At 41.2% G+C, this 15,655-nt stretch overlaps 1 protein-coding gene and 1 non-coding gene across 2 annotated transcripts; one reads left to right on the plus strand and one right to left on the minus strand.

Annotated features, from left to right (window-relative positions):
- Positions 1–208: 208 nt before the first annotated feature.
- Positions 209–2,065, minus strand: LOC139694144 (glucose dehydrogenase [FAD, quinone]-like). The gene has a single exon (XM_071592574.1). The coding sequence runs from the start codon at positions 2,063–2,065 to the stop codon at positions 209–211; it is 1,857 nt and encodes a 618-aa protein (XP_071448675.1).
- Positions 2,066–3,994: 1,929 nt separating this feature from the next.
- Positions 3,995–4,066, plus strand: TRNAH-GUG (transfer RNA histidin (anticodon GUG)). Its single transcript has one exon. It is a non-coding gene; the product is annotated as a tRNA-His (tRNA).
- Positions 4,067–15,655: the final 11,589 nt, after the last annotated feature.

Here is a 15,655-nt window from a genome sequence, read left to right on the forward strand (position 1 = left end):
GTATTTTAAATGAAGGTACAAAAAAAATATTTAATCTCTCTTTGGTCCCAGTACATTGAAAAATAGTATGCAATTCTTATGCTCGACAATTCACTTTGCTCCTTAAATATAGTACGTATCACAGTCTTGATCAATGGGAGAGCCAGTGCATTCCACTACACTGGATTCCCCTATAGTGCACACGTTCGATTGAAATATATAAAATGTGTCAACTCCAGTCCTGCTTAATCATATCCGCCGCCTTCTCTGCTATCATGAACGTAGGCGCATTCGTATGTCCAGAAGGCACATTGGGCATAATAGAAGCGTCTGCCACTCGGAGACCGCCCACTCCATACACTTTCAGCCTGTGGTTGACCACCGCGGTCTGGTCCCAATAAGGCGCCATTTTTGCCGTCCCTGTGTGGTGATATATGGTTAGCGTTATGTGCCTGGTGGCGCATCGCCAATAATTCCTCGTGCCGAATCCGTGACGTGCACACGCCGGTATCGGTAGAGTGTTCAGAACAGATTTGTAGCGCTGCATTGCCCTTGTTTTGCTCAGTTCTATCGTCGCCAATATACCGTCCACGATAACTTCTAGATCTTCGTTATCCGAAAAGTAGTTCGGATCGATGAGTGGTTTATCAAGTGGATTGGCACTCCGCAACCTGATTCTACCCTTGGACCTTGGTCTGAGTAGCATGGGGAATACCATCCAGCCGTCGCGGCCTGTGAGCGGACCGAAGACGGCGTTGAAAACATCCTGTCGGATGCCAAACGCTCTTCGGAGTACGTCCTGCGACGAGAGCGTCCCACCCAGGAAAAAGAGCTCAATGTCCGGGTAATCCGCGTAGCGGGTGGACTGCGGGGCCCTTTTCGTGTTAAAGAAGGCTATTGCTTCCACACCTCCCGGGACAGTGAACGGTCCGCTCTTCCTCGTGTGGTATTCGAGCAAAGCAGAAAAGTCCCTCATCAGCCGATCGCTCGCGAGGGAAACAGTGTCATTGACCAAGAAGGACAGTCCCCCCATCGCGATGTGATCTTGTAGGTTATCGCCCACCCTCAGGTTCTGCAGCACGGGGATCCTCAACTGCCTGAGGTGCTCCGCTGGGCCAATCCCGGAGAGCATGAGTACCTGCGGCGTATTGATGGTCCCGGCAGAAAGTATGACCTCCTTGGTGGAGCGGACCGTATGGGTCCGTCCTTTGTGGATAAACTCGACCCCGTACGTCTTCTTCGTCCTAGGATCGATTAGGACTTTGCTCACCGTCGCGTCCCTTTTGACGTGCAGGTTCCCCCGTCCTCTAGCGGGCTGGAGATAAGCTCGAGCCGAGCTGCACCTCTCTCCATTTCTCAAGGAGCCCTGAATGTAAGAGAATCCTGTTTGGATGCCTCCGTTGTAGTCATTGACGAGGTACCCCTTCTCCATTCCCGCGGACACGAACGCCGTGGCTAGCGGAGTGTGGTAACGTGGATGGGAGACCGTCACAGGCCCCCCACGGTGGTGGTAATATGAATTACCCAGTCCAGGGATTTGCATGTCCTCGGCCTTGCGAAAGTACGGAAGAACGTCTTGGAAGGACCAACCGTGGTTCCCCGCCTGCGCCCACGAATCATAGTCAAGCTTGTTTCCTCTAGTGTAGACCATGTAGTTGAGGACGGAGGATCCGCCGATGACTTTGCCCCTGGGCCAGTTGCAACGCCCCCCTTCCATGGCAAGACACGCGCCTCTCTGAGGCTCCGTCTTGTATGACCAGTCGCTCTCCGTTAGTTGAAAGTATGCTGCCAAAATGGGGACGTCGGTGAGGACCGATGGTTCCGTCCCAGCTTCAATCAGCAGGATATTCCATTGTGGGTTCTCGGAGAGCCTGTTGGCGAGGGCGCACCCAGCCGTCCCGGCGCCCACGATGATGAAGTCATACTCCTGTCGCAGAGGCTTCTCGGGCGGCGCATACGTCGTCTTCTTCTTCTCGAAATGTCTGAACCCGTGCCCGATTAAGTTGTTCCAGTTTATTGTTGCTTCTGACACGCTCACCAGTAATCCTGCGAGCAGCACGGTTGTGGTTGCCATTAAAATCCGCATCCTTGTGTTGATATGCATTGGACCTGAAAAAATAGAAGAGAAAAATTGAAAGATTATCTTATGCATGGGGCGTCTACAGGGGTATAATAATATCAGTTTTTTTGCTTTTAGAGGGGGGGAGGGAGGAGAGATTATTTATGGAAGACTGCACGGTGTACTCCCCTCCTAGTCGTCAATTAACTATTTTTCATATAGTCAAAGTTTCTAAGCATAGTATTTTTCTTCTTATCGCAGTGCACATGCACTTCCTCACTGTTAACATTCCAGAGATACGCATCATTTTTCTGAAATATTCTACTAATGGAGGTAAATTTCAGTTTATTTTCCCTGCTCTATCTAAATGATACCTGTGATCGTGAATGTAATAATACGATATTCTGACATAATTACAATTAACGGCATACAGACAGGTACAAAATTGTTAGATATGTTCCAGGTGATCTCATAATTGAAAGCCGTAACAGTGGAGGTAGGTAAGAGAGAGAGAGAGAGAGAGTTAAATCACCCTAAGACATCCAATACCTCCGAGTTAATTGCTTGGTAAAAAAAAATAATATTTCTCTTTCTTTTTCCGCAATTTCTCTCCATTTTGTACATGCCACCATTCTCATATTTACGTAATAATAATTCATATATTAACTTCTGTGAACTGTAATGAACGTCATTTTAAAGGAATGCAATTTGGTGTACAACTCCTTAACAATGTTTGACTATATTGGTGAAGCTTAATGTTGATGTCTGGAGGTATCGGCTTTAAATACGGTATAGTCCCTCAAGAACCTCCTGCTGCAACGTAGACGACTTGATATTAATTATAATAATTCGGCTTTTTTTTATTTTAGTACCCTGAAAGCCACCGCTTGGGTGCGTAGTAGGGGGTGAATACACACCAGACTAATGTTTACCCGAATATGCCCCTACCGCGGTCAGACAATGTTATGCTGAATCCTACTCGTTTGTGGAAAAAAATGACATCTTAAATCTGTGCTACACTTAATCTCTCTGATTTTATTAACATGATCTCTCCTACTGTCGTACGATGGGGGTAATAATACATCTTTTCAACATCTCTGCTAAAGATTGATAATACTATTGATAATTGATAATATAATTGACACTACTGATACAAATGTAAGAAATATAGAAGAAAAAATTTTATTAAAAAATTAAATTATAATTTAAAAAAATTAATTTTAACCCATCATTAGAAGGTGGGATTTTAACTGTAAGATTAATGTGTGAAGTGGATATTTATGACTTATAGTTGTGTGAATATGATATGACCGTGGGCTCCTGAAGTGTTTACCTGCAATTATGCTGTGATTTTAGGAGTGTCCAATTTCAGGTTCTTTTAAATGATGCAATTGAAGGAGCTTCCCTTTAGGGTGTAATGAGTTTGTTCCACTCGCGGCCAGCAGTAACAGTAAGTGATATATTTTAGATGACCATTCGATGCTGCGGCAGAACAAGTTTTTTTATTCCCTCGTGTGCTTGTTTTATGAACTACGCCTTGTGTTTTGAAATATTCCACCAAGTAGTGAGGAGTATTTGTGCTCAGCATTTGATGAAGTAGATAGGGTGTATGAAGTTGACGTCTGTCGCTAAGATGTAACCAAGAAAGTTAATTTATGTTGTCTGAGATCTTATGGATCTCAGAAAACAATAGCGATAGTGGAAAGAAAGCTGGCACACCTGCGCTGATAGTGCGAATTTACATTCCCTGAATACCTGTCATAACCAATCTTGTCTTAGTTTCTGTAGAAGTGGGTGCAGCACTTGGTATGAGCCTAAACATTTTGAAAAATTGAAGAAATACGTATTGTTTCTCTTCTCTGATGTGAGAGGTAAAATAAGTAATGTTCCCATATTGCTCCTCAATGCATGTTCGCGTGAAATTCAAAGATGGCAAGACAAGTAGGTCCCGGCTTAGCCGTGATCGTATAGTGGTTAGGACATTGCGTTGTGGCCGCAATAACCCAGGTTCGAATCCTGGTCACGGCAGTGACATGGTCACTGACACGGCAAGGGACGTTTTTCGATATGCCACAAGTATTTGGGATCCGTGGGAGAAAATTTGGCAAAAAGAATTAGATAAATCCAGAGAAAATCCGCTAGATTCGTTAAAAATTGTTATGATAAGAACACAAGTGTGACAGGTCTCTTAGGGGAATTAGGCTGGGAACCACTTGAAGTGCGGAGAGAACAAGCGAGGCTTAGACTTTTAGAAAGGTTCAGAACAAACGAGTTTAACTATGACACTGAAGGAATTATAATGGCCCCACACTACTTTGGTAGATCAGACCACAAAGATAAACTAAGGGAGATAGATTCCAGGACCGATAGGTACAAATACTCATTCTTTCCCCGAACAATCAGAAATCATAATAGTAAGAAACCGAAGTCAATTTAGAAATATTGAAAACATTGAATTTACAAGTCGGAGCAAAGTTAAACACTGCAAAGCTGTTAGGTATACTTTCAGGTGCATGTGTATGTAAGATGTAGTTTGAGTGTTTGCATGTGTGTGCAATGTAAGTGTTCATGCATGTATGTATGCCATGTTTTTTTTTGTGGATATATGATTTTGTGGTTATTGCATGCGGTTTTTTTTTCTTTTTCTTTTCTAAATTACGGGTGGTGTCCTAACACCCCCCGCCACACGCCCTTACGGCGGCTTGCGGGGTATTAAGTGGATGTAGATGAAGTAGATACAGGAGACGCAGAGAGGCAATGGTTAATCGTGGAAGCGGTAATAAGAGGGGAGAATGGTGGGAATGCGAGGTAGGACAAGGAAAAGATTGGGCTTATTGAATGGAATTGAGGGAGGTAGGAGTTATGCAGTGCTAAAGAATGAGTTAGTGACTTAGGTAGTATGCAGTTTAAGGAAAGTTTGTGTCGTGTTAACTTACTAGTACAGTGATGTGTAGCCACCGGGTCCATGAAATACGTACTATAAGGCGGCAGACTGCTGCTTAATGATACTGTTAGCACCTTTCTTTCATCGAATACACTTACACCTAAATATGAGGATGGGATTAGTTTATTGTTGCGTCTTCCTAAATCTCGTCTATTAGTCCTAATTGGCTCAATTGTCTTTTTTTTCTTAAATCCTAATACTATATTCCTAATTGACTCAATTGTCTGTGTTTGTTTTGTATCGGTTTCCACAAAATTTAATTTTAAGTCCGGTGAATTCATGCGAAACATTGGGTAGAAATTTAATAATATAAGTTTATCATTTCATCCCGTGGCCTGCAAGACAGCCGTAAAACTTGCTCTTTTCAAAGGCCTAATGCTCTTCATGTTCGTGTATTGCATAGAGAAACACAAAATATTAGTTACATTATCAAAATTCCGTGCTCCCGTTATGGATGATTAATTTACTTGTCCACTTTACTTTTTGGCTTTTATCATTTACCTGAAATCATATTTTATACATTCATCTCTCCATGAATTTCTGGTAGCTAGGTCATACCCTCCAGGTTTTAACCTGCCTGTCCTCAGGAAAGGTTAAATATTATTAGAGAAAATATTTATCGGTTCTTTTGTTGGAATCTGAAATTAATCCTAATGTTAGAGAGAATGGTGAACGAGTAAGCGATATCAAATATCTTCACTGCGATGATGTCCGAATCCCATAAGAAGGAGACCAACATATTGACCACACGACAATGAAAATACGATCTGACGCATTCAAGGGGTAAAATAAAAAATTAGTTTATGAAAAAGAGACGCGAGTGAAAATAAGTTAAAGGGCAGACCCCATTTACAGTTATATATGTAATCATCGTGAATCATAACGAAAGAATTGTTGAGTTAGCAACAGCGAGGCCTTCGGGGTTGGGAATTCTCCAAGAAAGGCGCTGCTTCGACAGTATTGAAATTGTGATTTGAAGTTTCAGAATCGTAGCACGTGGACGAGTCATTACACATAACGATCGTTTTGCCTTAATGTATGACAAGTGCAAGTATGAATTGCATATTTTGCGTGGTGCTCCAAATGAGGTCGAAGCCGTCAGTCGCGCGGTGCGTAGTATGCGGTATAAAAGTTCTTGGTTATAGAAAATGTGCTGTTTGTGGAATCCGATTGATATTTTACCCTAAGAATTGGAGTTGCTTAAATGCTGTTTTCCTCCTCCCATGCGTTCAGTTCGTTCGCATTGTGCTAGAAGCGATTTTGTGTTGCCTGCCTGAGATTATTATTGTGTACCTTTCGTTGAGGCTAAGATAAACACGACAATTTTAATAGTTAACTGTTTAATTTGCATTTGTTTCACGATTTTCCCTTGCTCCAAAGAGAGAATAAATTTGGCTAAGGCGGTGTGAAGTATCAGGTACATTGATACGATGGTGATTAGTGGAAACTTGATCATACTAAATGTAGACGGCATAATGGCACTTTGAAGAAGAAAATTTGACTTTGTAACAATTTAGAAATTTGTACCAATGGTTTGTAGAGATCTTGGTGAAAGTTTTTTGGTGAAAATATTAGTTGTGGTTTACTGATAAAGAATGGAGATGCAGTTTTCTTTGCATAACTTAGTAGGTGGGCTCGGAGCGCAGAAAATTATGATCCTCATTGTTTCAACGATATTACTATTTGATTTATTTGTATAAAATAATGAGTTTCACTGTCAATGAGTCGAGTCAGTATCCCTCAAAATTCGGTCGAGTGCTTTAGTGAAGTGAATTTACCCAGACCCCCCTCGGTCGCCACTGGGGATTTGCGAGAGGAAGGAACAAGGGTGAATCATCTTAAGACCACCGAATAAATAAGCTTAGTGCAGTCATCCATGAGCTATCTCACGATTTCTAAGCTGAATGCAACTGGCAGATTCGGGGAGAGTTAAGAAAAGAATAATGCGAAAGTTGGGAGTGAGAATAGGTGTGTAAAGGAATTGAATAATTGGTGAAGGCGGCGGATTTGATGTAGTAAAGGCGATTATTCATTCGGCTGGATAGGGTAGGTGGTGATGAATTTGACGATGTAGAAGGGGCAGATGCTACGCATGATAGTTGGTCAATGGCATTTTTGAATGTTCAAGTGTCTTGGGATGGAATGTTCGGCCCCGGGAATGAGTCCGGAGGGAGGGGTTGCGACAAGTGCAGCCCTTTGGACGAGGGTGATTGGGATCGGTGTGTGAAGTGGGCGTATTAGATGAGGACTCAGCGGGTTTGATACGTCGCTTGAATTCAGGAAGATTATTGATTGTTCCCAAGAGGATATAAATCTCGCCTCACATACTTCCCTTGCAAACGATAATTCCTGAGAAGTGTATGAGCCAACGCTGCCCTAATATGCATTTAGGTAAATATAAGTTATGTACTACCTTTTTTCGGCTTCCCAGTAGTCGTCGAGGCGTGAATCGATGTTAATCTCGGTCGACGCGTTCGCTGCAAGAGGCTCGAGTTCGAATACTTGTGGCAGTCGCAGTCGAAATGATTCCTTGGTGTTGGTCCACGCTTTCTTAAATTACAGAATGTTAAATATATCTGTATATGTGCCCACCGGCTCGATTGGTTTTATTACTGAGATTGCGGAAATTATTTTTCTTAGAAATTTGAAGTTGATCTCCACCGTTAACAGGAATCTTGGTCTTCTATATCTCATATATTAAGGTTAATGTCCAGCTTTTGTGAAATATCGTAAAGATATTGGATCTCAAAGGTCTTGTGACCTTCTCTGTATTTAGTTGCTCATAATTGTTTGGGTTGCGTAATTGGTTGACCGATAATATAATTCGTTTTACACATAGCCAATCTTCTCATTTGAATAAAAAACACTCGGTGGTGATTTTATTAACCTTGGATTTATTAGTTCTCTATAACTATTGTGGGGTAAATTATAAAGAGAAGTACAAGGTGTAATTTGTGCTAAGCTAGCTGTAAACTTAAGCACGAGTGTAAGCACACATGCGACTGCTATTATATTGGTCGCATTATTTTGCAATCCCACACGTCCAGTGCTTTGCGTCATTTTTGTGTCCTAATGCCAAAGTGTGAAGAATTGCGCGAAAGACCTTTACGTCACAATCTTTCAAATTTTGGAAATTTAATGGGAAGAATATTTCTATGAACGTAGGGGTCAGAATGTGTATATTATACGCAATTAAAAAACTTACTAGGAGTAAAGTATCCTGATACGGGTCCTTAGCTGTAACCTGCGGCTGTTGTGGGAAGAATTTTATTCATTTAGTAAAACTTGCACAACAGTTCAGTTTATGTTTCGCGCCAAAAAGTTTTGTTTTCTTGTTCAGAGACTGAATTGAGGGCTTGCAGCAATTCCCATTGTCAAAATAAGATTTATATTTAGGAAGTAGCCATGTTTCCCGAATTTCGTTTGTTTCAGACCCATGTCGATTTCTAATGTTATCTCGGCGTGGAGGGAAGGCCTGAGAGGTCGGGGGTCAAATCGCAGAGCCACGATTTCCCTGGTCGTCCGTTGCCTTATCGGCTTTCTTCGAAGTATTTTATTTTCCACTTGAGTTTCCTGATACTAAGTCTCAAATGGTAAATCGACTTCCAGTTATTCCAATCAAACTCGCTTGCAGTGAAATTCAAGAATAATTTCTCATGAAATGCAAGAAAAAATAGCTCCTTAAAAAACGCTTGTCTGGTGGATATTAACACAATAGCTATTATGCAATACCTAGTTCTACTCGGGAGTCGCTCAATATTGAGCTGATGTACAATCAATGTGCAAATAGTATTTTAAAAGGTAAGATTGCCATTTAAAGTATAGCTTGTCATTACAACATTTTTAAAAAGCCCCTGTTACTCCTTGGGGTGCCTGGAAGCCATCTACATCTCTGTATAAGTGTGTATCACATAAAACATCCCTAGTTCAGCCTATTGATTATTCCTTCGATAGTTGTCAATTTTTGAGATTTGAGAATCAGTGAGTGATTATTTCATAGGGTCGTAATGCTCCTACAAGTCTGCACTAGATGAAGAGTTCTCGGCTTTTCGTGGCGTTGGTCAGGACCGACGTTTACATGGTCGAGTGACGTCTACTACGCCAAGCGCTGCTACTCAGCGGGAAACCCAACAACTCGATTTTAATCATTGGGATAGCATAGGATACTTCATTGCAAACCTGCTGTTCAAAATTTGGTAATCAAGGCCAAATATTTATATCTGCATACAGAGATGTATTACAGATAGCTAGAGTACTATGAGATGTATTACAGATATTAGAGATGAATTGCAGATAGCTCGAAGAAGCTATATACAACCTATAGCTACAGTCTATAGGGCCTATATTAATAGCGTTAGGGTTTTTAATTCTTAATAGATTAGGGCGTTTATGTTACATTATTTCATCACAAACATTTACATTATTTTAATACAAACAAACTCATGGAAAATCTGATGCTATTTAAATTATAACAGTGGAGTTATGGTCTCCGATGAGGATTAATGAGGAACTATAGAAATTTTATTTCAGTGCTTCGAAATCCCACTCGTAGGACGGGTGGTAATTTTGGTTTCAAAAGTAATTTTTTTATTTGAAGGAATTTAGTACTGTCAGAATTGTAACCTCAAAGTTTTAAAACGTAAGCTATCCGCACGGTTAAGGGAAATATTTTCTCAAAGTTTGGTTCCAATATGTCATAAATAATGGGAATGCAAAGGAATATGCTTACAGACCGTCAATTTAAGATTTATAAGCTGTATTAAAACAAGTAACACAAACATTTAATATTGCTTTACATAAGCAACCAGCTGGTCTTTGCGGTAGCCAATCATATACGAGGGTCATCCGGAAAGTAGTACCCGTTCGTGCCGCATGAAGTGCTGACGACGCGAGTAGCCGCTGGACGAGGTCAGATAGCTTCAGTGGCTTGTCTGCCTTCTCTGAGCCAAGTTGCGTGACGCTAGCATTGCCTGTGTTGTTTCTGTGATTGTTTACAATGTTTAAAAAAATTGAGAACGCCGCCAGTTGTGAAGTGAGGGCAGTGATTAAATTCCTCAATGCAAGAAACGTTCGCCCATGTGATATTCATCGCCAATTAAAGGAGGTGTATGGAGACAATGTAATGGACGAGTCGTCTGTTCGGCGGTGGTGTCGCAACTTCAACATGGGGAGGGGGAACACACACGACGATGAGCGTTCGGGGAGACCGTCTGTCATTACAGACCAACTGGTGAGCTCAGTTGACGAATTCGTGAGGAACGATCGGCGCGTCACAATTGATGACATCTGTGAGCATTTTCCCAATGTTTCTCGAACAATTGTTCATGAAATTGTTAAACACCATCTGCATTATGCAAAAATTTGTGCAAGATGGGTCCCTCGCGTATCTCAATGAGCTGGCGGCGAAGGACTATGCAGCAGGAATACAGAAACTTGTCACACGTTATGACAAATGCCTTAATTTGCTTGGAGATTATGTTGAGAAGTAGTTTAAAGTATCCTCTTTCAAATAAAATTTTTTATGTTTGTTAATATTTACTTTTGTGTCTTTATTTCACGAACGGGTACTACTTTCCGGATGACCCTCGTAGATGTCTTATTCAATGTGTGTCTATACAAAATGACCTCCATTTCGAAGAATTGTGAATTGCTCATCGTTGATTACCCTTTATTAATAATGTACTTTTATGATACATTTCCTTGCTGATATATTCACTGCTACGCAACCAGTTAATTATAGGGAATGCGTAATATTTTCCACGCTCTCTCCTTATAATTAAAATTCGATGAAAATGATTGAAAGAATCGTTTTCTGCTTAATCGTTTTGGAAAGTATAATATCGTGACATCGATATACATATTTTGTTGTTAAGCACATAATAAGACCATGATTTTGTTTTAGGGTGATGTAAGAAAGATTTAAGGGTTTGCACGTATCTGATCAAAACTTAATTGTTTGTAAAGATGGAATCTAATTTATTTTTTCAAATTTATTAATCAATTAGAAAGGTTTTTAATTTGTTCTTAGGTAAGAATTAACTCAGGGGTGTTATTCGATATTTTTATCAAAAAAATTTTTATTTCATGTAATCGTTAACTCATCATTGTGTGTGTTAATGAAAATTTCTTCGTATTAGAATGAAAGTACACGTGGTTTAGGTTTTTAAAGAATACTTCTAAGGTATATATACTAATTCCCAGATGTTATTGGCATCCATATTTTCGATTTCCTCGACTTATAAAAATACTTTTTAGTTTTTGTCAATTAGTAGGCAATACTAATCTTCCCTCACAATAAACACATTCAAGTTTTCTTTCGTGTTAGAAGGGTAAAGAAACTGTCGGGGCATTATCAAGTTGGAAGGACAGACGTTGATGTCTTGATTAGCACATAATGGGAAACCTGTTGCTCATTGTGGGAACAGAGTGAGTAGCGAATGAGAAACGAAATTCGCCAAACCACGGAAAACAGTATTTAGTACTTAATTGTTGGTAATTGGTAATAGAGCAAACCTAGCTTCACCCCACTTCGTGGGTCATTCCCGCGATTGGTCTCATGGTTGCCCACCCTTGTACTAGTATCTCTTCCAATCCTAGATGGATTTACGCAATTTTATTTTTAATTAAGCGGATCTTTAGTGGCATGTGTATTTATATACCCCATAAAATTAATCAGGAAGAACCATAGATCAAAAGTAAGTATTATTCCTTAACGTTTTTGGAAATTGATGAAATATAGGCGATTCATTGAAACGAAAATTCCGGAGCGATTGTTGAAAAGATACGCAGTTATCACTGATCTCAACTTGACGGTATTAATTAAAATTTTTGTTTGATAAGGTAGAATAATTCGAGGTAATATACCTCCTGAGGGACGAATCAAAAAAATGTTTTCGGGAAAAGCTACTTCTCTGTGAGAGTTCATAATTGGGGGGGTTTATTAAATCATGACAAATTTCACTTTGAATTTCCCGCCATATCGTAGTTCCACTGGAGGTCGCGATTAGCATACTTGTAAGCTATTGGCATCTAGTAAACAGTTACAACCTCAAACTGGCAGAGATGTTACGCACAAGTGCGGAGTACAATCGAAGAGCCGCTATTTTCGTAAGTGTTCGCGATAGGCGATATATTTTGAAAAATAGTACAATTCTTCCGGTGGTACCCCAGATCAACTGTTTATCTCATTGTGGCTAAGTATAATGCTTCGGATAAGTCTGGGGAAGGTTTCGCTAACCCGGCGAGGAAATTTCATTCGAGAAAATAAGGGCTTGTCCAGATTTATACACCGCACCCCTGTATCACGGAGCTCAGCGAAAAAGCATGCTCATGCGTGAAGTGTACTCAAGGTCAGACTTCAGTACTTTTCCGTGCTCAAGGAATTAATGAACTTAATTAATTAGTGAAACACAGTAGCCGGATTACACCTGGGATTTCACTTGATTGAGGTCATTAAATGATTCTGACCACAATTTACTTTAAATATTTATAAAAATTTTATGAAAAATATTTAATGGCAGTTTCCAAACGTATCGCCATAATTCAGACCCAGAAACCGTCCATTAAAATTCGTGGTTATGCTGCTTCAATTTTTATGCATTCGAAAAGGTGTGTGTCCGTCAAGGCTAGCGCATGTATTTAGTGTTATTGCCGAGACGCGTTATCTGTTATTTTTTATTATGGTACCCTGTAAGCCACCGCTAAGGTGTGTGGCAGGGGGTGATTACACACCAGTAGTCCACCCCACACAACACCAGCCTCTCCCACCGTAATACGATGGGGGTAGTAATACATTTTCAACATCACTGCTACAGAGACATCCTTCTAATTTATCCATGAGATTTGATCTGTTATTTAACCTTCGCTCCGTGAGTGATTCTCTGTGTTAATATTCGGTGTTAACTCCTCCTCATTTGCGTTGTGACTAGGCTATCTGGTAGTGAGTAATGTAAATATTTATTTTGGGGATCCACAGTTCGGATAGTATGATCCTTAACGGGTTTCTCCGCGCCATTAATTTTTAGCGGTTGACTGAAACATTGTATGAAAAAAGATATGTGCTCAAAAACCTTCCTTCCGGTCTTTCGTTACCGTAGACCGAAACCGCTTTCATCTACTCGGTGCCCCGCAAGCCGCCGTAAGGGCGTAGCGAGTGGTTTAGAGCGCCAACTTGTTATGCATAAATGTGCACTTATGCATAAATATGCATGCACTCACACACAGAAGGTGGAACTTGCATAAGTCGAACTGCCTCGGAAAATGAAAGAAATGTCGTGTTACATAAATTTCGCGTTAAGGAAATGTTTTTACGGCTTTCGTTCGAGAAATTTATCGAAATTTAAAAATAAATCGCAGTATATACTCAAATGGAGTGTGATATGTGAATTTCACTCACTGTGGGGATTAGTGTATGCTGGATCCTATCGTCGCACATGAAAACCGACCTTCGGGTGGATGACTGTGTTTATGCTTTTTACCATCGCCTACCAAACCGAACTTTTAAATGCCTAGGCTTTACCGTCACTCACGACCTCTCCTGGGTGAAACACATACGGGGAATATGTGGATAATCTGATAAAAAATTAGGATTTATAAGAAGAGTACTGGTAAATGTGATGAAAAGGTCAAAGAGAAATGTTTTTTTTTGCTGGTTAGGCATCATTCGGCATATTCTTCATATGGGATTCTCACGATGTTTGATTGAATGCCGTATGGGATCGCGTGTAGCGTAGAGGATCTATATTTGTATAACGTGGTTACGATAAACTCATTGGGACATCCTAAATATTAGAGCAGCTAGGCTGGGAATCACTCACGGAGCGAAGGTAAAATTGGAGATTGAAGCTCTTGCATAAATTGGAAGGATGTCTCTTAAGCAGTGATGTTGAAAAGGCATGATTACCCCCTTCGCGCTACGGTAGGAAAGATCATGTCAATAAAATTAGAGAGATTAAGTGTAGAACAGATATATTTAAGATTTCACTTTTTTCCTCGAACGATAAGGGATCATAATAACATTGACCGACCGCAGTAGGGGTCATATTTGGGTAAAAATTAGTCTGTTGTGTATTCACACCCAGCCACGCACCCTAACGGTGGCTTGCAGGGTAATAAAATAAATAAAAATAAAGCAAAAAAGAAGATACAGAGGATAACGTGGATAAAGGGGCAATGAAGATTTAATATAGAGTCCGTGCATGACGGAAAATAAAGGGAAACGTAAGAAAAGGGAGCTCTCATTAAGCTCTTAATGTGTTTCTTTTGGAACTGAGGAGGAGTTACCAGATCTCAGCCCTTGGATTAAAAACCTGATAATTTTGCCTGCATGTTAATCATGCTCGGTGGGCTAGTACGTTGACCCAAGGCATGTTTTATAGCAGTATGTATCGTGTAGTCTTGAGACAGGGAAGAATATATTGTAAGATGAATTAGGGAGTTTGCGAGACCTCATCGAATTAGTGCTTGCATTCAATATCTCAGCAGGTCAATTTTTCACTATGCTTCAGCAAAACAGCATTACGTGATTTTACACTGGAGGTAGAATATAAAGACGACGGCCGATGTAGAGACTCGGGTTATCAATGCAGAGCTTACCGCGCGTAAATATAGACGCCTCTTTGTTTAGAATCGGTCCACGGAATTAATGGATTGGGATTGTGGAATCCCGGTGTCGGGGGTAAATTGGAGACGCTTGCTTTCTAGATGTGTGGGTGCAATTTGAATGTGGGAAATGTCGAGTGCCTCCCCTTTCCCCTCGTTCCCTTTGATCTGTCGAGGTTGAACAAAATTAACGACCAGTAAATCGGATTCTCGCGTAAATTTAAACAATACCATTTACAATGCAACAATTCCAGAGTGTAAAAATCATTCGCCTTGACCGAATGAAAATAATGAAGGTATTTAAATTGATTACAGTAAGAGTAATCAATGTATTCTGGTCACTTTGTTTGCACCATTTAGTCCTCTTTAATTTTTCGACAGGAGACTTGTGTCACGCGGAAATGGGGAACTAATGTGAGACGGCAATAACATTTCCACGCTGCCTTCCTAAACGTTGTTGAGCGATAAATATAATTATCGACAGATTTTCCAGAAGAAAGGCGAATTATTCCTACGTGATGACTTCTGTGTTTTTTTTTCACCAATCCTTACTTGAATCGGTGTAATTATTCCCCTCTTTAGGTTTTGAGTGGGTACCAAGCGAAATGAAGAGAGTGTTTGCAGATTAGCTAGCTCGCTTTGCTCCGTTCAATTGTATGAAAAAGAGAGAGAGGGTAGGGGGCACAGTTTCGATCGAAGGTTTCATCCTACCGGTGTGCGTTCCTTTGGCTTTTGTGGGTCTCCGCTCACCTCGGCCATCCGACTCCCTCCCTGCTCGACGAGGCGCCTCTTCCGCTTCTCTTCCGCGTAGTCCGGGGCGACGTGGTCGTCGGGGCAACCCGCGAGGTTGTGATCGCGGGCGAAGGCGCCGTGGCCGAGAGCGTGGAAACCGAGTGGCCAGGGAGAGAGAGAGCGCGCTCTTCCCCGGGGGAGGGAAAGGGCGGGCGCTCGGGGTTGGACCTACCGTTCGGGGGGACCCGGCCCCACTCCCCACCAAGGCGCTCCTACCTCGGGTTGCGACGCGGGGTTCGGCGTGCGACGCGACGCCCGGGAGGCATCCGCCACTACCTCCG

Source organism: Hetaerina americana, unplaced genomic scaffold (genome assembly GCF_022747635.1).
Source record: "Hetaerina americana unplaced genomic scaffold, ioHetAmer1.1.p SCAF_5, whole genome shotgun sequence".
In the NCBI taxonomy this organism is placed as follows: Eukaryota; Metazoa; Arthropoda; class Insecta; order Odonata; family Calopterygidae; genus Hetaerina; species Hetaerina americana.

What these genes read in the sequence shown, in the direction of transcription:
- LOC139694144 (XM_071592574.1), bottom strand. Translation starts at nt 2,065, where the DNA reads ATGCGGATTTTAATGGCAACCACAACCGTGCTGCTCGCAGGATTACTG.